The sequence below is a fragment of the Morone saxatilis genome, unplaced genomic scaffold (assembly GCF_004916995.1).
Source record: "Morone saxatilis isolate NCDOM2014 unplaced genomic scaffold, NCSU_SB_2.0 Contig5, whole genome shotgun sequence".
Classification (NCBI taxonomy): domain Eukaryota; kingdom Metazoa; phylum Chordata; class Actinopteri; family Moronidae; genus Morone; species Morone saxatilis.
Window position 1 is genome coordinate 16,960,036 of NW_023340095.1, and position 23,670 is coordinate 16,983,705.

Below are 23,670 nucleotides of genomic sequence, written 5' to 3' on the forward strand. Positions count from 1 at the left end.
GTTGTTTGTTTGTTTGTTTGTTTGTTTGTATTCTCCCAGCAGGCGGTTGGGGTTAGCAGAAGCTAGCTCGCTAGTTACCTTTCTTTCTGACTGGCATGGCTCGGCTCGGCTCGGCTCGGTGTGGTTTTATAGCACAGCGTTTTCTCCTCTTTGTGCTCGGCGCAGTGGAGCCTCGGCAGCCTGTTGTGTTATTCATGCGGGCCTGCCTCAACCAGAGTGCGGACTTCAGCACAATACACCGGCCGACGGGACGCTGGAGCTCGTCCCGTCGGCACAATGGGGCTGCATGTCAACACAACCCCGTCCGACCACGGTGACAGTAAAAGACCCCAGAGTATTCAATTATAAACCGACTGTGTGGTGTTGTTGTTGTTGTGGCTAACTGGCTAACACCTCCTCTAACTTGGTCCTGTCGTTAGAGGGCTACCGTGGATTTTACGGGGTCGGTGTTTAGATTCATCTGCAGCTCAAGCCCGGGTCGGTACTGGTCGGTGGTCGGTAGTGGTCGGTGGTGTTTTTAGAGGTTGTAAACTGTTTAAAAACTACAGTTTTATTGAAGTTGTTCGCAGCACTTTTTGTGCCTGATAGTGGGAGTAGTCTGGCTTCGGCTGGCGAGCTGTTTATCCACCTCATTAGAATATTTAATTCGTCTCTATAACTTTTTAATTGCTCCTGGCTGATCCGTTTTTGAAGGTATCTGTCGTTCCCCTCGTGTTAGTGTGGGTTTGAAGCCAGCCTGTGTCTGCTGAATACAAAGATTGTACCTGTGTGTCCCCCCCCGGCACAGGGAGGGCTGGTGAGGCCCACTTCCGGAAGGCCACAATAATAACAGGCAGGACATTCTTACTATTCACTCTGCCGGTTTCATGGGCAAGACACAGCTTGATGGCACTATTTATTTTAATACCGTGCAGATAAGTTTGTTTTAAAGGAGCCAGTCCAAAGTATGAATGTGTGTTTTTAGTTAAAACTACAGAGGATGGTTTGTTATCTCAGGGATCTTTTACTTTTTGGACACAGAAGCCTAAAACAATGTGTGTGTGTGTGTGCTACCGTCTCAATACCGTGTTTACATTATCAGGTTATTGCTGCAGTGCATAGTGTGTTGAATTATTTGCAGCTTAGGGCTTAAATGCTGTAGGCGACATGCATATCTTTGCAAGTCAGAACAGGATATTGAATTGAATGGGGCTGTTCTGAAAAAACATTGTTGGGTTACAGTGAAAATGACCAATATTTAAAGCTCTGTCTTAAAAAATAAAACCCACAGCGTCCAAATACTGTTTCGATGTAATTTATCATGGCAACGCTAGAAGTTTTGAAACATTCAGGTCAGCTGTACTGTAGTTTCTTTGTTTGGGTTGTTTAAATAATAAAATTCAGCTTTATGTCTCGGCCCAAATAGTGATTTACATTGTGTTCTTTGTTGTACCAATACATACAAATTCATACCCGGCCTGCATTGTTATGAAAACAATCACAGTGTAACTTTGCCGACGGTAGTGATATCAAATTACTGGCAATTTTGTGAAATGTGATATATAGCAAGACAGTCATCATAGTAAATTATATCATTTATTTTAAGGCAAGCCAAGAAGAAAAAAAAACAGTTTGTTTTGCATTTTGTGAAGTGATATCCACTGTCCGAAAAAAAAAAAAGGCTCAGTTACTTTAAAAATATATAATTAACTTATTAAACTGGGCGACTTAAAGAACAGATGAGAAGTAATTCTGTCATCCTCATACTTAGACTACTTTTCTCATTTAATTAGTTTTACAGTTCCACCCTCATTCCAGCCTTGTAGTTCCATCATGAATATTCATTGATGTAAACACAGTTGGTATGAATAATGCATCATTTGCGGTAATAAATTCAGGACATGCCATCTCAAAGTACTGAGAAGGCCTCCACGAAGGCTCCAGTCAGACAAGCCTTTTCACTGTGGAAGAAGAAAATCTTAACTAATCAGAGCTCTGTGCTGCGCTCACGACAGATAACTGCTTGTTTCTGGTAACCTGTAGGAAGGTGAGCAATTCATGGCTAAACAATGCAGAGCAACAAAGTCTCTATAAGAATTTAGCAAGGTACAGCAGACCTTTGGTTAAACATCGGCTTTTATCTGTAAAAACAGGGTTTCTTTAAGACTTAACATTACCTGTCGTGTTATATCAGGTTATATACGCCAACATGTTTTGGGAAATACCTATAGGTGCAGGAGATAATCTACAAAATGTGGGCTTTTCAGGAAAAGTGGACACAGAGGAGCTTATGAGCGGTGGATGACTTACAAGTTGTTGCATTTACCAGGCAACATTGCCACGTTGTCCCTGATGACTCTCACGTGCCCGCCACTATTAAGATCACTCGTTAAACCAGGATTTCGTGAAAGCTTTTTATGTTACAGAAACATTCTTCAAACCTATGTTGCGACAAAGAGGCCTCAGCAAGAAGATGTTCCTTCTAAACAAATACGGGGCCTTCTTTAAATAGACGAGGCAACAGCGGGAGAGCTGTTCACAGTCCTGCTAAAATCTGGGGGAAAAGGTGCCATATTTTTCTGTTACAAGAAAGAGAAATACACACCCCATGAATAACCAGCAGTTAATGCTAATATCAGCTTCCTCGGTGGTGAATCTATGTTCCTTCTCATTAAATATTCTTACTTGCCACCCCCTAGATAGAAAGCTCACTGTTATTTAGTTAGATTGAGTTTTCCACCTCGCCTATAGACAGTTGGCTAATGACCACCCAAGAGATACCACAGTAGCTTCCACTGGTGTTAGGCCCATTACTGTTCATTAGATTACACTGCATCATCTCATTTGTTCATTTGTGAGTTTGGGTGTGTACTGTCTGTTGTCAGATTGCGTCAGTTTTATAGGTTGACGAGTGTTAAAAGCTAGTTTGAACTGTTTGGTATTCACGTTGATTCTGCATGGAACCGGGCAGCTTTAGGTTGTTCGCTCTTTAATTCCCTCAAATTGAAAGATTTATCTGTCGTGACCATACGTCCTGACCGCTCCAAAATCTGCTCAGTGCTCAGACTGGTGGTCTTGACGTATTCTGTGTTTAAGGCGAAGAATATAGACAGTAGGGCAGAATGTGGATGTGCTAATTAAGTTTGGCTCTGTCTCATGTTGAATCTCTCCGCTCACGTTAACGGCTCTGCGGTATTCATCCAGCCTTCCCATATTACAGTGCTAATGAGATACCTATTTAAAATTCTCTTCGCAGGATATTTGTATAATGCATTGTTCCACAGCAGGGTTTTGCAAACCGTTCAACCATGTAACTGTACATGTGTTGAAGTGTACTGCAGATAACTGGTTTTTGTATTCACTTCTCTGTTGTTTTCTCATTTGCAGTGTGATTGTTCGAGAGGTCAGAAAGACGGAGCCCCTCCAGATTTCTTACTCTAGTGTGGCATCTGCGTCTTTCTTAGTGGCCTTCTGGGTAAACAGTGGGCTTGGTTTAACTAAACACTGTGTTGTTTGAGGAGATCAGCAGTGGAGAGTGGTGTGGAGGATAATACAGTGTAATAGTATAATGCAGTGTTCATTTATTGTTGAGGCTGCTTTTCTCTTTTAAGACATTTTTCGAGCAAAAATACAAAATATTCATTGTTTTCAGCCTCTGAATTCTGATTGTAAACTCAATACCTTCTTGTTTTTAGACTGTTGGATGGATGAAACAAACTATTTTAAGATGTCACCTGTAGCTTTAGTAGATATTTTTCTATACATTTTAGACCAAACAATTAATCGAGAAAATAATTGGCAGACTCCTCCATCACTTTAGTGCAGAGCTTTTAGAAAACAGCGTCAATGGATAAGGTAGTCAGGTCAGAATGAGCTACAAAACTAACTTTTAGTTGCAGCCTTATTAAATAATGTTGAACAACATCCTGTTCATAGTTCGCTCTAATGTACACATTGATGATGAGCAGTGATGAGGTTTATTTCGGGGTTCAGAAAAGGTTGGGAACCACTGGTTTAGGGTCTCCGATTGTTCACAAACAGCTGCCAGCATTGCTTGGTGATCGAAGACCTGGCCCTCAGGTCCTCGTCCCGCTGCTGAACCGCTCTGTTTGTTTTTCAGTCTGTACCCTGCCCCGTGCCCTCTTGACATTGTTTGATTTGGTCAACTAGTATGTAAATGCCTTGCGTCAGGCTGGGGATACGTGAAGAAGTTGATTAGAGCTTCAGCCAGGAGCAGTTGTTGTGGATTTGGTTGTTAAGCCCTCTTCCCCCGTAGACCACAATACAGCCACACATTCCAGCCCAGTCATTCTGATTCACTGGACACCTGTGCAGCACCGTAGCCGGGCTGTTCCCCTGATGTATTAACTCTTGGAGCACGCTCAAACTGAATTTAAAAGGGCTCCAAAATGAAATACTAATGGAATGTAAAGCTAATCTAAATATGCTAATCCCCAAACACTTCATAAACATAGACAGCAACAGCCCGCCACCCACTCTCTGTACCCGCTCGCTGTGGAATGCTTTAGCCACAGGGGGTCTAGCAGTAATGACAGGCTTGTGGTGGATTAATGTGGAGTTATTTATTTCCGATTGAGCGACTCCCCCACCCACTCATACCCAAGACCCCCCACCCCCCTCCCTTTACCTCTCCGTTAGGCCCGGTCTCTGCGACTCCTGGAGATACTCCGAACGAGGCGTTCTATTAATGCAGTCCGCCTTGCTAACATGCCCAGACCACCGCCGACAGGCCTCACACTGCATTCTGGGATATCTTCAGCCCTTTACCTGCTCTTAGCTAATTACTTTTTAGCCGTGCACTCGCACAATAATTGGTCTTGTGCTGCTGCTGCCTCCCCTCCCTCTGCTGCGCCAAGTGCTAGTTTGAGCACTTTTTTTTCTCCCTTCTCTGTGTCGTCCTTATTCCCCTGTTTTTTATCGTCCTCCAAAAGCCATCCAATTAATATGCTAATGAGCTGATAAATATTTATAGGGGTTTAAATTATGCAGAAAGCTTTCAGAGCCCGGTGTGAAATGCGTCGCTCGCAGGACTTCAAAGCCTTGCATTGCTAACGAGGCAGGGGCAGATTTGCATACGGCTTTAATCAGCTGAATACTGATTATGCTTCATTATAGAGTTGGAGGGAGGGGAGCCGAGTTGGAGGAGGCCGCCAGCTGCACTTGTCGTTTGTTTCATTCCAGCAAGAGAGGGAGAGGTTGAACTTTTTCAGGAGTACAGACAATCTTGGCGAGAGAGAGAGAGAGAGAGAGAGAGGGAGAGGGAGAGGGAGATAGAAGGAGGGCGGGAGAAAGGGAGAGCGAGTGCAAAGTAGGCACTGTAAGAGAGAGAGAGGGGCAGAGCTATAAGAAAAGAAAAGAGTGCAGGGAGAGAGGGAAGGAGAGCTGTTTGCCTGAACCCTGTTGGCTTTCCCAGTGTGCGTATCCCAGTGTTGTTCAGTGAACCGTGCTGTGGACAGTGCCACTGTGTCTGCGTGTAGCTCTGGTTGTATTGAACCCTGCTCGCTGCTGACCAGTGGAGAGTGAAGAGAGGGAGGAGAGGGAGGAGCGGGAGGAGGTACAGAGTGCCGGACACCCTGTCGTGGGTTAGCCCGGCAAAGGCAATTTTTCATGATAGGTTGTGCAACCATGCTGGAACACACAGGTGGAGCAAGAGCGGGTGAGTTTTTGATGAGGTTGCGATGGAGCTCAGCTGGGTTTTGTTGCGGTTGTTGGGCGTCCTCGTGTGAAAAAGGTGTCGCTGTGTGGTCTGGCACGTTTTGCATTGAAATATTACTTCTAAGAGTTAATTGTATTAATGTGACATCAGTTAGTATATCCTCCTGTCTTCCAGCCTGTGACTGTAATCGCAGTGTTGGTGACTCATTTTTCTCGGTAGTGTTGTTCGCCGCTTTGAATGGTGAATGTGACTGAAATGTTGTTGCAGGAATATCATCCAATTATGGGATATACTCAGGTGACAAAAGTGAGAGCACTTCTCTTATCATTGAGACAGGGTTGTTTTTTCTCCCGGCAGTGGGTGTGAGTTTCTCACTATCTGTCTCTGTCTGGCTCTTCCAGATTCTAAAGTGAATAATCAGTCAGAAACTACTAAATGTGCAATGGAAAGTGGTGACGGGAACACCGGTGAGTGACCTCCAGCATTTTGTTTATCTTATTTTTTTTTTTTTTGCTTTGCTTTTCCCTTTACTGGGATGACATCAGGATGTGCTGAGTTTTACCTCCTCATTCAACAGGTTTGAAATTCATAGCCAAAATGAACGTTTTTGCAGCACAAATCAGAAAGGGGTCACTACTGTCCACCTTCTGTATTACTGACTCATTTAAAAGAAGACATGGCAGCTTTCCAAAATCCTTGTGAGCAGTCCTCTTTGTCAAATGAAGTGTTTACCTCACAGAGCAGTTTCCCTCACTTGTGCCTATTGAATATCACAGTAATTTGCTCTGTCTCAGTGCTTCAGTGATTCTGTGATATAAATTATCCAACTCAGAGTGAACATTGTAGATTTGGCGCTCAACTTTATATTCTTATTGTGTAATGACGAATTAAGTAAACATTAATGTGTGCTTCCAATTTACGTACGAGCTCACAGTGTTAATATTTAATTCAGTAATGATTCACCAGCCTGCATTCGGACCTATTCATGCAGCTGTGTAATGACTTTGGATCATCATTACAGTTACATATGCTGTCACTCTTAAAAACATGTTTTCAGTCATAGTCAGTTTTCCTTGCACCTGGAGACAGTTTGTATACCGCTACAGGTTCACTGTGTGCTTCTAATGTATTGTGTTCCTCATTTTTGTGTTAAACCAATAACAGCTTCTATGTTGTTATTGGTTTAGAACAGTGTAGATTATATGGCCACTTGAACCACAATAAAAACATCTTTGAAGTCCTTTAACAGCATGTTTCATGAACTGTATTTCTGTCCTCAGGGATCCAAATCAATGGATTGGACTTTCAGAGGCACACGGTGCCCACCACAAGTGCAATCACTAATGCACATGCACAAGCCCTCCTCCAACAGGTAATACAACACATGATGCGCACTGTCACACACTTTACCTCAAGTAACTTTTTGTTGTCCTATTTCTGTGGAGGGAGCAGACGTTTAACAGATCATTTTTGGTGTAGTGATTTGTCACAATAATAAAAATAATAAGGTGTGAAGTTTGAACAGAGGTATGCTCATCTGCACTCACACACGCACAAGCCGAAAAGAGTTCATTTAAATGAGCCAGGCTCTCCTTGTGTCGCCTGGCAACAAGGCAGATTAATCAACCCTGTATGCTAATTAGCTGCTCTGCGGTTGCTCGGAAACAGATGGCCGAGAATATGCAAATCTATGCAGAATTTACATGCACTGCATAACAGTTATTTTAATTAGCATCTCAACTCTCCCCTCCCTTCCCGTTCGCTTTCCTTGTCTCTGAAGGCTGCAGCACATTTTAAATACCCACTTTCTCACTTCCTTTTTAATTCAAATTCCTCTCCTTGCTCAAAGACTAAAGGCTCATTCTCAGAAAGCCACTCAGGTAGCACAGAAATGTGGTTTTTAACTGTTTTTAGTTTCACTGTTTTATTTAGACTGTTTTTGTGTGAAATAGATAATTTGCTCTCAATTAAAACATTTAGAATCTTATTTTAATAACAACTATGTCGTTAAATTAAGAGACTTATTTGACCAGGCCTACCTTATGCTGTGTCAACAATGCCTGTAGGAAGATTTCCTCTAAGCCCCCCTCTTTGCTTCACCTCCACTAGTCTAAGTCGGAAGACTCGAGCGCTCTTCCGACCTCCGTCCAGCAGAGCGTATTGCCTCAAACCCAGCTAATGTTGGCCGGGGGACAGATTGCTGGAGTAAGTGGCCTGTTGCCTCGTTGCTTTGAGTTAAAACCTAGTCGTAGCCATGCATCTGGGTCGACACCTCAACACGATCAATCTTGGCTGAAAGATTGTGTGATGAAATGATCGCTTGCCCTGATTCTGTGGCTAAGGCTGGTGTCTCCTCTGCCTGCGTGCCTGTTCATCCCAGTGGTTCTTAGGCTATGTCCAAATTCTTCCACGAAGGGATGTGTTTGGACATAGCCTTGATGTGTCTGTACACTCACCGTCAGGCCAACCACATGACACCTTTCATATCCATCCATGTTCTCCCTGAGGCCATACTGTAGTCGCAAAGACCGCCCGGGTTGAATGCGGCTGCTACTGTGCTATGCGGGAGTGAATGTTTACTGTGCATGTGGATTTGAGTTTGAACATGACATCAACATGCTCATTTGCACTTGTGCCTGGCTCAACTGCATGAGTCGTCTCTCCATTTGCCTGTGTGGGCTCAGTAGTGTTTCCACGATAACGAAAGTTTCAATAGTACTTTGATACCTTCGTGAATAATTAAATTCAATAGAAAAATGTCAATAAACATTCAGTACTTTCACCTAATGTATTCAGTATTATGGTGAATCCACTTCAGTATTGTTTGCCGAAGTGGGAATTGGAAAAATAAAATAAAGGAGAAATTGGACTAGACAGAGCTGCTGTATAGTTCATGACATGAGTGGGGCAGCCATTTAAACGACTGTTGGCAACAGCATCAAACAGTGCAGTCCCCCTGCTGTCGATAAAACTGGAGCAAGGCAGGGATGAATTGAACACACATTTAGTAGTAATTGTTTTGTTCTATATTAAACTTTCCATGTGTATCAAAGTCAAAACTCAAGTATCGTGACAAACACTAACTCCTCCAATCTCTATGAACTGATTTGTTAAAATGTTACTTACTTTATCTGTGTTTATCTCCCCCCCCCTCCCCTCTGTCTGACCTATCACTACTGCGTTTCTCTGTCTCTGTCTGGCCATCGTTATGTATGTTTCTGTTTCTGTCTCTTGGTTTTACAGTTGACCCTGACCCCAGCGCAGCAGCAGATGTTGATCCAGCAGGCCCAAGCTCAGCTTCTGGCTGCAGCCGTGCAGCATTCAGCCAACCAGCAGAACAGCACCACTGGGGCCAGCATCTCAGCCTCCGCAGCCACACCCATTACCCAGCTGCCCCTGTCACAGCCCATCCAGATCGCCCCTGTAAGGCACAATCACCCATGCACCAGGGTTTCTGGTCCTTAAAGTCCTTAAAGATTATTTGAACAAACTCTTGACTGTATAATTTACATACTTAAATTCTGTTTTATTGGAATGATTTCCACAGCAGTATAAGACATACAGTATATTTAATTTCAGCTTTAATAAGAAACCCCATGAGAAGGCAAAATCTCAAAACACTGTATTATAGTAATTAATAAAATCTAGCTATTGCCCAGTTATCATTCTTCTTTTAAACCTAAATCGTGACATTTTGGCTTTTATTAATGTCAAATAAGGGATTTGAATAGGTTTTTTAGTCAAATATCCAGGGTTAGGTTAGTTTCTGTGTTAAGTGAACACATTTTTATCAGGATCAAACTACATTTATTATTTAACAAACTGTATCTTATTTGAATAAAGGTTCAAACAGAGAATACATATGTTATAGAGTCTGTAGGAGATCAACATGACTTTTTTTTACCACTTGAATCAACTGCAGACTGTCTGTCTGGAGGCAAATGAGGCTGAAATGTGGATAATATGGAAATGTAATAAATAAGTCATGTTTGGTTTCAGACTAGATTAACTATTAACTATTAACAAAATACCAGTGCTGACTATCAGGTATTAGCTTTAGTTGACATTAGAGTACCTGAAGATTGTTTTTCAATAAAATAAATAAAAATAACATGAATATATACAGCAGCGTTTAATTATGTTCCTGCAATACAAATTCACCTCTGGCTTGATTGATATGCCTCGTTTGTTAGAATAAAGCAGACATTATTGGTATAGTCTGACAAAAAACCGTGTAGTAAGTTATCTTAGTATGCATTTACAGTCTCGATGCTGCGGAGATGTAATGTAGTCTCTTGTATGTTTATAAAGAGCTAATTTCTCCACATGATTACAGTGAAAATGTCCTTTGTTGCAGCAGCTACAGCAGCAGAATTTAAGTTTGCCTCAGTTTGTTCTGGTGCAGCCTGGCCACCCGATCGCCACACAGCTGCAGCCTCAGTTCATCATCTCACAGACACCGCAGGCCCAACAGAGTAAGTAAAACACTTGTAGTGTTTGATTTGCATTAAGAAAATAGATATATTCCAGGCATTTGATTGTTATAGAAGCATTCTTTTTCTACCTTAACTCCCATGTGTTTCCCTCTGTAGGTATATTGCAAGCCCAGAGTCTTCTAACTACACTACCTCAAAGCCAAGCTAACCTCCTGCCGACTCAACCAAGCATCACCCTTGCACCTCAGGTTGGTAATGATGCAAGCACCTCTTCTAATTAAACTCTAAAAAATGTGTTTCTTTTCCAGCTGTAATCCAGGCATTCACATCACAAAGCCAACGTTTCTACATTTGCATTTTATTCCTACCAATTTAAACTCTTCTGCAGTTTTCCTTTGCTGACTCTTCTTAACCTTAATAACGATTTTGCTGTTACAACTACAGCCTGCAACACCAACCCGCACAACAGCAGCCACACCTAATCAGTCCCATAGTCAGACACCACCCAAACGGTTGGATACCCCCACTCTGGAGGAGCCTAGTGATCTGGAGGAACTGGAACAGTTTGCCAAGACCTTCAAACAGAGGCGTATCAAACTGGGCTTCACACAGGTACGTGTTCAAGACTGAATACATTAGCAATTTCACGTATTTTGCAAATGATCATCTGTGGCTATCCTCATACTCAAATTCCTAGTGCATGAACTTGTATTATAGGTGAGTAAAATGAATCACACTTCATCTCTGTCTCTCTATCCTTCTCACCAGGGGGATGTTGGCCTGGCCATGGGGAAGCTGTATGGAAACGACTTCAGTCAAACTACCATCTCTCGCTTTGAGGCCTTGAACCTGAGCTTTAAGAACATGTGCAAACTCAAGCCATTGCTGGAGAAGTGGCTTAATGATGCAGGTTTGTCCCTGAACCCACCTGAATGAGCGATACAGAAGGACACGGAATGAGAACACTTTGATCACTATGCATATTTAATCTTCGTTTTCCTCACATCGTGTAATGGGCTAAGGGCAGCGTGGGTTGTGTATCATTACAATACCTTGTCTTTACCTCCCTTCCTGTCCTTTGTGTCGGTGCTGTTTGTGCAGAGAACCTGACATCTGACCAGGCTCTGTCCAGCCCCAGTGCCCTGGGCTCCCCGGGCATGGGCATAGAGGGGATCAACCGCAGACGGAAGAAGAGGACCAGTATTGAGACCAACATCCGAGTGGCCTTAGAAAAGAGCTTTCTGGAGGTGAGAAACTGAAGTTAAACATTTGGACCTCAAGAGGAAAATTAAGTTTTTGCGTACCATACGTGTTTTATTAGTAAAATGTCTTAAATTGTTAATAGACGTTATCTAGCAGCAGAATTACACGAGAGAACAGTCTCAGTGCTCACAGGGAATCCCTGGCTTTTTTGCCCTCTTCAAGCAGAACCAAAAACCTACCTCTGAAGAGATCACCATGATTGCTGACCAGCTCAACATGGAGAAGGAGGTAATTCGGGTCTGGTTCTGCAATCGTCGGCAGAAAGAAAAGAGGATTAACCCCCCCAGCAGTGGCAGCAGTGGAGGAGGCAACACCCCCATCAAAACCATCTTTACCCCCAGTAGTCCTTTGGTGAGTATGGACACACTTAAGTGATTGTTCTGGTTTTATTAGGGGTTCAAGAGCGAGGGAGCGAGGGGCCACGCATTAGTTTCTAGAATTAGAAACATATCCAAAAAGGTTTCATTGTATTTCTTTGTAACTGCAGCTAAATGACACTCATTTAATCCTTCTTATTCTGTTCCCAAGGTGGCCAGCACAGCAAGCCTTGTGAGCAGTCCAACTATTAACACGCCCACCACTCTGACTGTAAATGCAGTGATGCCTCTCACCAGCACCAGCGTCTCCAGTTTGTCTTTCACAGGTGAGTACGGTTGGGCTTGACCTGTCTTTGACTTAATGGAAGTGTGTATCTAATCATGCATAATAGATTCGAAGGGAACTTCTCCTTTCTTCTTTTTCTGCCCTCCCTTCTCAAAAGGCACGACGGTTGGCGCCACAAACACAGCGTCCGTCATATCCACCGCCCCTATGGTTACTACAGCAACCAGCTCTCCATCTTTAAGCCCGTCGCCAACGGTTCATTCCACAACCACAGAGAACAAGATTGGCACTCATGCGCAAACCATCGTCACCCAGGCCCCGACATCCATAGCTACCACTTTGGGGACGGGTCAGGTGATGGTGGCGGCTCCAGGGTTTTCTGCAGCGCTGCAGAGTGCTGCCCAGTTACCCACCAGTGCCAGCTTTGCTGCTATGGCTGCTGCTGCTGCAGGGCTCAACCCTGGACTGATGGCCTCCTCCCAGTTTGCTTCAGGGTAAGTACAGGTCATGTTGTTTAGGCCTCTGATTATTACTTCTGTGGCGTTCTCTCACTGGTGTCCTCTCTATTGATCTAAATGATCTTGTCTGTGTCCGTGTGTCCAGGGGGGCCCTGCTCAGTCTGACTCCTGGTGGCCTGGGCAGTGCGCTGAGTCCTGCCCTCATGAGTAACAGCACCCTGGCTACCATCCAAGGTGCGTACCAATGTCATGACAACATAATAAATATTTACTGTGCTGAGTGTTTTCTAATCTGAGACAATATGAAATACACACAATACATACCCAACTTTATAGGTAGTTGCATAGTTTGGAGATGGGAATTTCAACCTTGTTTGTCTTTAAAGAGACGAACATAGTTGCTCTGTATGTCATAATGTTTACTTAAATATAGTCACCAGGTAGCAGCAACACCCAGGGAGTGTTCTTGCAGATTCTATGTACTGCTGAAAAGGTGGTGATGATGGACTGGTTACATCAAATGCCGATGATACATCAAAATGATGGTCAGTATAGTAAGTAGCATGTCAGGGAGTGAGGAGACAAAATGCAGTACAGTTCAAGGTTATTTCCCCACAAAAATAGTGTATAATGGCTGATAAATCGTTATTCAACTTCAGTTTGAGTAATCGTAGTCTTTCCTTGAGGCCTGGTCTGCAGACCAAACCGGATTCATTAGGAAAACATGAATTAATGAAACAATAAATAAAAAAGGCAAAGAAATTGAGTATATAAACAAAAATAACATGTAGTTAATTAATAACCATAACATTAACAAAGAAAATGATAAAAAAAAATCCATCATGGGTTTATCAAGATAACCCATTGTTTGTGTAATTTGTATAATGAAAGGAAAAATTTAATGAGGCTACAATGCATTTGCATATTAAGAGCACAATAATTCAGGCCGCGCCCATGAGGTGAGAGAAAATTACTTCTATCAATAGAAAAATTAATCTTGCTGTGCGATGATAAAATTAGATGATGAGAAGTCCCGCAGGACAGTGGGGAAAAAAAAAAAGTCTTTGTGTTTTTTATTTATTAGATTTTTTTTAAATAATAAATAATCCCCATTGTTGAGCTGGCTCACAGTCTAAATACACCAACTTCTTCTATCTCCTCCACAGCTCTGGCATCGAGCGGCACAATCCCCATCACGTCTCTGGATGGCAGTAACCTGCTGTTCGCCAACACCTCCGGTACCACGCCGCTTTTCCTGAATCCCCAGACCCTGTCGGTGCTCACCAGCAACCCCGTCAGCCTGGTGTCGGCAGGGGCGGGGGGGCTGCAGGTCACTGCCGATGCCCATCATCAAGCCACCTCGGCTGCTGTGCCTGTGCAAGCCACGACCATTACCACTGCCTCCAAGGCTCAGTGAAGCCAGTCAGGCTGCGTCCCGAATTAACGCCCTATTTCTTATGTCGTGCACTACTCTTATCACACCATGTAGGGAATAGGGAGGTCGTTTCTATATAGGCTCTGCGCTTCACTAACCACCCCACATTCTTTCCATTGTATCTATCATTATTTAATCCTTTTGCTGCCACCAAAAAGAAAACAGCCTCAAATGAGGTTGGGGTTGACTTTATTTTTTTTGTTTAGTTTGTTTCCCGTCTTTGTCTTTATGATTCTTGGATGTTTTTTGGGTTTTTTTTTTTCTCCCACAAACAGTAGCCAGATGGACACTGTTGTTGGCCTGCGCTCCTTATGAACCTTGACATGTGTCCAGGAAGAGAAATATCCTCGACATCATCAAGTTTTCACATTTTGTATATAAATATATATCCTCCTATTTCCAGGTCAGAATTTTCTCTGAAATACTTCTAACCAAAAACTTTAGGATTTTGCTCTTTTAACATTCAAACTAAACTGATTTACTACTAATTTCACAATATTCATCATCACTAATGGGGATTTGTGTGTCACCCCATCTTTAATTATCTCTTTTGTGTTTTTTGGACAGGCCTTGACATAAATCATATCAAAGTTCTATTGTAGAGACTTTTTTTTTCTTTATCTTTGCTGTCTATATTTTTTGACATTTTCAAAACTTTGTAAGTCTAATATTAAGTTAAGATTTAACTATCAATTTTTAATCGTGGTTATAAGGCTTTAAAAACAAGTAATAAGTGGCCGATATAAAGGTTATCATTGCTTTAAGGGACGTAGGGACCAGACGTGTCTCTCTAAGTCTCTCTTTCTGGAAACACTGACTTTTACACTTTGCTGCGGCGGCGAAGAAGCTGCCAAGCTTTTGTAAAATGACGGTCTGGGTTCGGATTATAGACACTGATAGAAAATGACTGAAAACAGTACTTTGAGAGCTTTAAAAAGAGCTGCAGACGTGCAGTCCCGTGTCCGATTGATGGCGATTTTGTTTTGGATGGTGGTCCATTGGAAAGCTGTATATTATGTTTGGATTCAGAGGTAGAACTTAGACGTCTGCATGTGTTGTCTACGGCTCAGGCAGACTCTGAGAGTTCAGTAACTGCATGATCCACGAGGCTCTGTGGCTGACCGGTCTGTTTTGGGGAGGACTAGTCAGGGGGGCATGGTCATCATAATGTATGGTGGCATTGGCTAGATAGGGGTTATTGTATTGTGTTTTTGTTTTCTTTTTTCTTTTTTAATAGTAGTACCGTCGTATCTACTTGTGCACAGTATCTGTACCAAAAAACTGGATTGATGAGCTGCAGTCTGCCTGTTTTGGGAGGAATGAAATTCTGTCTTTTTTTTTTTTTTGTCTGCAGTCATTTGACTGGCTTACGTACTTTAAGATATACCAAAAATATTTGTTAAAATAATTGCTGTGTGTAGTCGGTGTAGCTTAGTCTAGTCAATATATTTATGAGTACAGAATCTCTCTTCATTGTCAACAGAATATAGAAATGCAATATTTTGATGATCACTTTCCAAAGATTACCTTTTTTTTTTCTTTCTTTTTTTTTAAGTGTCTCATTGCTCAACTTTTTAATTGGCAGCACAACTGACAAAAAGAGAAGGATTGGTGGGTTGAGGAATGAGAAAGTAGTTTCCTTTTTATTCTTTATGAATTGGTTTTTATCACTGGGGTGTTGCCCCCAGTGCCTGATCCTGGTTTTCTTTGAGCCATTTGATGGCCTGTTTTCCTTTTCATCTGTTTTGGCCATTTTGGTAGCAGTTTTGGACTTTTCTGAAGCAAAGTGGAAAGGTTCTGTTTTTTGGTTTTGTACTAATATTCAGCCATAAAACAACAGCTTGAACCAAAGTGGTTTTCCTCAGTAGTTGCTGTGCCTGTTCGAGCACACGAGTTGCCGTTCACACGATCTCTGCTCCCCACTCTGCTGACAAATTATTTCCCTCTTCTCCCACCTCGATCAGTACCTGATATTCCCAATTTGGTGCTGCTGGATAAAGGATCACAGAAACTTTAGCTTTAACAACTTGCTGCTGAAACTCCTGGTGGAGTTGAGCTGTTGAGAGGCCTGCATGCTTTGCTATAGCTTTATGACTACATCCTGTGAAAATCAGGTTTTGTGGTTTAGACCCTCCCGTCTGGAGGGCTCACCGATGTAAATGCATAGATCTGATCATCAGATAACATACTACACCTCCTCTCAGCAACGCCATTTTTGAACCAGCATGTTATGAAACAATGTGCTGCTCCCTAAATCTGTATGTGGACTAGTTTTTAAAACCTGCCAAATTATCTTAACCCAGCACAGTGTTGGGCTAAGTACTGTTGTAATGTGCTACACATTGAACTAAACCCCACATAAAGTAGCATTGTTCTGCTGCTTCCAAATAACAAAATGAATTACCACAGTGAAATCACTGAAACTGTAAGCAGTGAGATTTGTCCACATTATCCTCTTGTGTTCTTTTCTGTCGTTGAATTATTTTGACTGAATATACCTCAGCAGCACTTAAACATAAGGTTCACCTTTAGACAATTCTGTGTATAGAACAGTGTAGAATGTATAAGTACTGTCTGGCTTGCCATTCAAAGTTTATACTGATGAACCATACATAAAAGGACAACCTACTACTGCTATTTTCTAGTACTACTATTTATGGGGTATTTCCAGGTTTAAATGTTATTTTGAGATCCTTCTTGCCAAAGTAAAAGCCTTTTCTCTTTGCAGCTAGGCAGGTGTCTGGCTGCTCATGTTGCTGGTTTCCCTGTCTTTGAGGCCACAACGGGCCTACGGGACTCAGTCCTATTCCAGTGCTGTTTGTAGTTACTAAAGAGTTGAACATGTGCTAGCAAGATGAACCAGTTGCCATCGGCACCATAGGATGTTACTGAAATATTTATCTGAGGAAAGACTTAAGAATTAGAGAAACGATCTTTTCTTAATTCTATACATATAAATATATATATAAACACTTGTAAGATATTCATATTTTATATTTGAACCAGTATGTTATCAAGACTGAATGTAGTGTTTATCATGCTTACTCAAAAAAATTACTCCCCTAAATCTTCCTTTTTATTATTGCAAAATAGCAATTTTTTTGAAAACTGTCAAGACCAAAAAATAAGTGATGAAACCCGAGACCACGCCTCGGCGGCGCGTGAGTCGCTGACACCTGTGTCTGTCGTGTATCTGCGAGGTCTTTTCAACAGGACGGCCCGTTCAGGCGCTCCTGACTCTGAAGCTTCTGATCTTAATCTTTTTTTCTTTTTCTTTTTTCCCCCGTTGTGAGTCGTTGTGGACTTGATTTGTTGTGCTGTCTTTAACAATCATTTGATTATTATTTTTTTTAATATTACTTTATGCCTTTAATTATTTTGTATAGTGTGAGAGGGCAAGATCACTGGCTTTCTTAGTTTGACAAAGAAGATTAACATTATCATTTATGCCTTATTGTTACGTAGAAGACATGAGCATTGTAGCATTGTTTCTGTGTGTGAGTGTGAGTGTGTGTGTGTGTGAGAGCCTGAGCGCTGAGCTCACCTGGTGCATTGTTTTCACTGAAACAATACAGTGTACTTTGGGCATTTTGGAGCGTGATTATGTTGCTACCTATGTTTTTTAGGTGTGACCCAGACAGGTTGAGGATACCTGTGAGAAAAGCTTTACTAATAATTCCAGCAGGTGGGTTTTTGTGTGTGTGTGTGTGTGTGTGTTGTGGTGTGTTGTTGTGTGTGTGTGTGTGTTTTGTGTGTGTTGTGTTGTGTTGTTGTGTGGTGTGGAAAAAGAAAGATAGGAGGCGTCTGCAACATATGGTGCTTTTCTTTTCATTCTTCAGTGGATTTTTGAGAGGATATTTTTTTTTTTTTTAATTGTGAGACACTGAAGTACTATTTTTTTGTTTTTTGTCCCGAGGGGTTTACTGTTTACTAAAGCCTTTAAGCTACCAGTTTTACATTTTTTTTAGGTAAAATTACAGTTATGGTCTTAGTTGACTGCGTTCTCTCTCTAATGATTCTCAACTTTCGCTGATGTCTTTTTGGCATTGCTTCTTTTTAATGTTTTAGTTTATGACGTGATTGTAGATTTCAAGATTTTGTGGACAGGCGCCATGCATCATGTTGCCAACCCAATGTTTTGCTGGTTTTTTAATGTGAAAAGGATGCGGAGACATATAGTAAGTAAAAGGAGCTGTTGTATAACCTCATTTCTTAACTCAAGACGAATGACTCTTTATCTACTTTATAGAAAAAAATATTAAAACAAAATCACAAAAAAGATAAATAGCCAAACTCGTGTCCAGTGGAGAACCAGTTCGTAGCTGTGTTCGTGAAGGGTTGATAAATTCCACACAGGGAGACCGATTCATACGTACTTCATGATGTCTGCTGTTTTTCCTTCAAATTTGTGTATTTTATCTGCACACTGAGTAATCAGCATTTGGATGAGAGATAATTCTTTGTTAACTTGATACAAAGTTTATTGTTAATTGTTTATTCAGTTATGTCTGTCAAAAGTTAATTTTTGACACCTCATGGTTTGAACACTTCTTTAGTTTAAAATCTTTTTATTTTTAAGTTTTTATTTTTTTATTATTTATTTTACTCTGCCAGGTACAGTTATGTGAGTGTCTTCCCTCATTGTCGGTGTGCTGTCGCCGCCCGCTCTCGCGTCTCCTGTGGAGCCAACTACCAAGACTTCTAAACTTATTTTGTATATGAAACGACACGCTTCTCCGCGCCCGTGCACCGCCTCACGCTCAAAATCAAATCCCGGCTGCAACTCTCCTCCCGAGCCCTCGATGTCACCTGTAAGAGTTTTGCTTTTTATTGCTGCAATGTGTTCCGTCACTGGCAAACACTCCGGCGTTTGTGTCTGATGCTACGGCGGTTTCAGTGCTGTGGCGGGATCGAATCGCTTGAACGGGCTACGGGCTTCTCCGACAGATCATGAACAAAATCTGGTGGTACTGGGTGATGTTTGGTTAATACACACTGAGGGTTAGACCTGTGCACACTGTACATGCTCAGGACTCTGTTATTTTGTCTTCCTTTTGAGCGCCGTTGCTTAGGTCCCCCCTCCCTCCTCCTCCTCCACTCTCTCTCTCTCTCAAGGACTGTGGTGAAAATGCTGTTCCTGCCTCTCACAGTGTGTCTGTCTCTTCCTCATCATCCGTACACTGTATAGCCCCAGGACATTAACCCTGTTGTCTCCAGGAATACACATCCTGCGGTCGCTAAAACTCACTGCTGTGTCCCCCTCCTCCTTCCTCCCCGCTTTTCTCCTCTCCGGCTCTCTCCTTTGACATCGTCTCTTCACTACAGACTCTGATCAGCTGTGACACTATGCATCACGGTCCTTCACTCTGCATGGACGGTGTCCCTCCGGCTCAGAACTCTGGCCGACGGGCTTCAGTGACACTTTGTTTAATGCTTTACTCCAGGTGAGGTTGTAGGACCTCACAAGCGCTATCCCAAAGCAAAAATCCAAATATTTAACTTTTGACAAATGCAGATACCAAAGATATCTCTCTGTCCTGTGTCTTTCTCGAGCTGTATTTTCTCGCCCTTCCACCCTGCAGCATGTGTATTAAGAGACAAACCCAGCACTGGCTTTAGTCCTAGCCTCAGTAATTCCAAAGCTTAGATGTATATTTTGGTATATTTCTGAGAAAAACTTACGTGAAAAGCGTCTGTTTCTCGTTTGTTTGTTGTAATCTCTTTTTTCTGTCACAGCATGGAACTAATTGCAGAACTGTCTTACTCTTGGTAGGTTAAAGATATAGTATTTTTGTATGTTTTTGGGTGTGTCGTGTGTGATTTATCAGTTCAGTTCAGCCCAAGTGACCATGGCTTTCAACAAGAGAAAAATTTGGAGAAAAAAAAAAGAGAAAACACCAACCATGTACATATTATGTCTGTGTATCTCAAGAAATTAATTCTGTAAAACATTTACTACTCATGTCGGAAGCTTGGGCTAATCTAAAGGAATGTGTCCTAGATTTTATTTCCCTTTTTTCTTATACTGCAGTCTGATATGAATAGTCTTCCCAGGACTCTAATGTAAAGAGTGCTGGTTTCCATCATGGACAACAACACTGAGGGACACTGCTCTGATCTGACTACAAGAAAAAACAAACAAACAAAAAAAAAAAACCCCGCCTCCAGTCATGGCGGCATAGAACTGAAAGATTGTGTAGGAGTTTTAAGTATGTGAATCAGGATACATAGTAGATTTTGATGCATTTGTCTGCTGTATTTTTGTTTGTTTTGTTTTTATACACATATAAAGATAATCTTTTACTGTTAATGTACAGTTCTCTTTTGTTGTAAACATCATTAAACCATTTTCCAAGTGTTTTGACATGTGCCTTGTCTTTTATTTGTATTCAGTTACACGACAGAGCATACTGTTGTGATGAGTTACTGCAGCCTGAAGCCCCAATCAGTTATTATATTTTAGCCTCGCTAACAGGTTCACATAGCGCTAATATAAGGTATAATTTTAAAAATGTATAACTGAGTACTGATGACATTGCTACCAGCTTGTACTTTGTGTTTGGTGCTGATTGGCAAATGTCACTGCCACTAGCATGGCTGTACTGTTGTAAAGCAATGTGTGGATGATGTGTAAATGCAGAAATAAAGAGTTTAATCTCTAAGAGTTTATGAGCTTACAGCGGAGTTAACACAACATTATTTTTGATTAATACAATACAAATGAAATATGATGTAAATAAAATAATAGATTAAAAAAAGGCTCATTACAATATACTGAAAGCCCAGGGTTGTCTTCAAATGACTGTTTTTGTCCAAACTTTCCAAAACAGATATTTACTATTAATTCATTTTAAAAATATTAGCTGATTAATCAACTAATTGTTTCAGATCTTTGAGTGTTGCTGTCTCTTGACACGGGAGAGCAGGACATCAGCGGGGAGACAGAGGTGGTGGTGGTGCCGAAGGACTGGTCATCAATGATTCATAAGGGTCTTTATCCCCCTGAGCTGGGCTCGGCTGCTGACAGGAGAGACAAAGTTAAAGCTCTGCATCGATCGCAGCTCTATATCTCGTGACATCAGGGGCAGAGAAGTCTGCATGTTTTAATTCACAGTGACTACAGATATCTCACGATCTCTTAAATTAGTAAACATTCATTATATGCTGCTGTTTGCCCCCAAAGGTTAATGTTTCATTTCATTTCAAGTGTTATCAGTTTTCTTTGTTATTGGATGTGGCCCACCTCCAACAGAAAACACTTTATTATGTTTCTTGTTACTGATGAGCAGTTATCGTATGACAAACAGTTTAATGAACCACTGTATTGTTTATAATGTAAACAGGCAGCCATTTGGCCCTTGATGTCATGTGTTGGATATGGTAAAAATCAAAGGTGTCCTTTGTTCCTTTTTTTTTTAAACTCCTGAAATAGTAAACAGTTCTGGAAACACTTGATCAAGATGTTTTAGGAGTGCTTTGAGTTAAAATGCACAATGAAAGTGTTTTACAGGGATTTGTAAAGATGATCATATTGTGTTATTCCAGTGGTTAATATCAAAGAAAAAACTGTTTTAACTTTGTGACTGAAATAGACTTTCTGAACTCATGATGATTTAGATTTTACATAATGACATAATTGGTGCAGTCGTAAATAATAAAGTGAATGATGGCTGAATTCCATTTAGCTGCTTCAGTTTCAGGGTCCTGGTATTGTTCACGCTGGCTCACTGTCATACTGTCATACTGTCAGGACTTAGTGGGCCACTTGAACAGAACAGAGCCATTGTTAATGTTATCAGTTACACCTGTTACTGTTCATTTAAAGATGGTTTGAGATTATTAGCATCATCTTTACTAATAGACAGAAACGATGTTGATTAAATGTATTTTGAGGAGCAAACATATTTCCTGTTACTTATCCCACAATTGTAAAAAGCTTATTTAGTTTAACATTAAAGAGACTGAGTGAGTAAATGATCTTACCTTTGCTTTCTTTTTCTTGCCAGCTTTTTTCTAGAGATAAAACACAACATAATAATGAAATGTTAGGTGCCATGAACAGGCGAGAATGCGAGTGTGCACGAGCAGAGAAGGAGACTTACCTTCTTTAATGGTTCAAGCACCTGGTAAGGATCAGAATCCTTTGGTCTATCCAGCTCCTAGAGAGGAAATATGACATTATAAACACATACGTCACAGCAGAGTTAGACATCATCAGTGGTGTGAGAGTACTGCTCACCTGGTAAATGCCTCCATTCTCTTCCTGTTTAGTCAGTTAGACACAAAAAAAGTTAAATAAGCTTATCACATAAACATGTACAGTATGTCGATCAATAATCAGTGAAATTGGTCCTCATGAGCAGTCGCTGTCAAATATAAAGACACTGAGGAGAAGATGTGACTTACAGACGCAGAAACAGCCACAGGGATGTAGGAAAACTAGAGAGCAAAAAGAAAATATAACAAACATTATATAAATGAATACAATAAATATATATATATATATATATACTTATTGGATCTTTCAGTAACTTTCATGATGACAAATTACAAAAGTTCAAACTTATGTCTTCAAATTAGTCAATGTGAGGATGTGTTGCTTTTCTCTGTTTTATATTATTTTTTAATTAAATGAGTGAAATAAACTGGGGTTTTGACTGTTGGTTCGATAAGACAAACAATCTGAAGATGTCACTTGGCACTCTGTGAAGGTGTGATGGACACTTTTTTAAATACTAAGTGATAAATCAAAAGTAGATGAATTGTATAGTTGCAGCCCTGCTTAAAATAGCTATTTTAAATTGAAAGTTTTACTGATGTAAAAACAGAGAGAAACAAGAGCAGAAGCCTTAATCAGGAATTTATACATTTCGTATGAATAGTGAGTCATCAAGTATTTTCCTGTCAGTCAACTAAACAATCCACTAACTGTCCTTACAACCCCAGTCTGGTGACCCTGAAGCCTTCCTGTGCTGTAACTCACCTTTTCTCTGAAATATAAAGCCGTGGCAATGATGCAGTAAATAATCAGGATCCCGTCCAGGAAGTAGCAGGTGACCGGTTCAGTGAAAAAAGCATCTGCAGGACAGAGGAGACAGTTATTTAACTGCAGACAGATGTTGGAGGTAAATAAAAATACATTCAATGATTTTATGTTATGACACTTGTCCACCCTAACATTTCAGAGAGAAATGTTCTTTTTAATCCACCACTTTTATCTGACAGAGATACCAGTTGCTTAAGCGTGCAGATCTGTATCTAAAGAAATAATATCATTTAAGATAAGTGTCTGTCCCCAGCAGCCAAATTCATGTCACCACAGAAGTCTGAGTTTTCAACAGTAAAATAACTGTTTAAATGAAATTAAATTAAAAAAACATAACAAAAATTTTAACAAAAGCTATGAACATTATGCATAACACTACCTTGCTGTGTATCCAAGAGTTGTGCTAATATCTATGAATATGTAAAGATAATAAGTGCAACCCTAAAGTCCTCGTAGACCTTTTTCACACATTGACTTACAAGCAAAGGTTTTACTAATAACATTTACAAATTGTCCCAGTAAGTGAGCCAGCAATACTAAGACCCTGAACATGTCATATATTAGGTTTATAAAATATGATGTATCCTCTAAGTCTTATTTTCTTTAAAAGGTGCTGTAAGAATATTTTAACCTCTGAGTGTTTTCTATAATGTACATTTTCATTTAATTCTAGAGCAGTAAATTGTCCTATTACAGACACTCAATTCAAGGACATTTTATACGGAAGCCCTAAAGGGCTATGCATTCATACATTTTATTTCCTCCGTTTTCCC

General features: G+C 41.0%; 2 protein-coding genes across 9 annotated transcripts; one reads left to right on the forward strand and one right to left on the reverse strand.

Moving 5' to 3' along the window:
* The first annotated feature begins 4,619 nt into the window (after nt 1-4,619).
* pou2f1b (POU class 2 homeobox 1b) lies at nt 4,620-14,240 on the forward strand. 7 transcript variants are annotated; one of them, XM_035676487.1, is made up of 15 exons: nt 4,620-5,962; nt 6,058-6,123; nt 6,937-7,028; nt 7,766-7,861; nt 8,900-9,079; nt 10,014-10,131; nt 10,249-10,340; nt 10,537-10,704; nt 10,861-11,002; nt 11,194-11,339; nt 11,521-11,706; nt 11,884-11,998; nt 12,116-12,452; nt 12,562-12,650; nt 13,583-14,240. In XM_035676487.1, exons 2-15 carry the CDS (start codon nt 6,099-6,101, stop codon nt 13,831-13,833), a joined length of 2,037 nt encoding a protein of 678 aa, XP_035532380.1. In that variant the 5' UTR covers nt 4,620-5,962; nt 6,058-6,098; the 3' UTR covers nt 13,834-14,240. The 7 variants fall into 7 exon arrangements, with proteins under 7 accessions (XP_035532380.1, XP_035532379.1, XP_035532382.1 ...); XM_035676486.1 differs by having other exon boundaries at nt 4,622-5,962; nt 11,518-11,706; XM_035676485.1 differs by having other exon boundaries at nt 4,624-5,962; nt 11,185-11,339.
* A 5,977-nt stretch (nt 14,241-20,217) lies between these two features.
* LOC118339584 (T-cell surface glycoprotein CD3 zeta chain-like) lies at nt 20,218-22,929 on the reverse strand (the record flags this gene model as incomplete). 2 transcript variants are annotated; one of them, XM_035677297.1, is given in 6 exon segments in its annotated part: nt 20,218-20,868; nt 21,835-21,864; nt 21,954-22,010; nt 22,091-22,114; nt 22,258-22,290; nt 22,835-22,929. In XM_035677297.1, coding segments are annotated over 6 exon segments (326 nt in total), but the record flags the coding sequence as incomplete, so codon positions are not given.
* Nucleotides 22,930-23,670: the final 741 nt, after the last annotated feature.

What these genes read in the sequence shown, in the direction of transcription:
- pou2f1b (XM_035676483.1), top strand. Translation starts at nt 6,099, where the DNA reads ATGGAAAGTGGTGACGGGAACACCG. An exon ending in GCATCACCCTTGCACCTCAG is followed by an intron (nt 10,341 to 10,536) that starts GTTGGTAATGAT and finishes TTACAACTACAG; the next exon opens with CCTGCAACACCAACCCGCAC. An exon ending in CACCCTGGCTACCATCCAAG is followed by an intron (nt 12,651 to 13,582) that starts GTGCGTACCAAT and finishes TCTCCTCCACAG; the next exon opens with CTCTGGCATCGAGCGGCACA.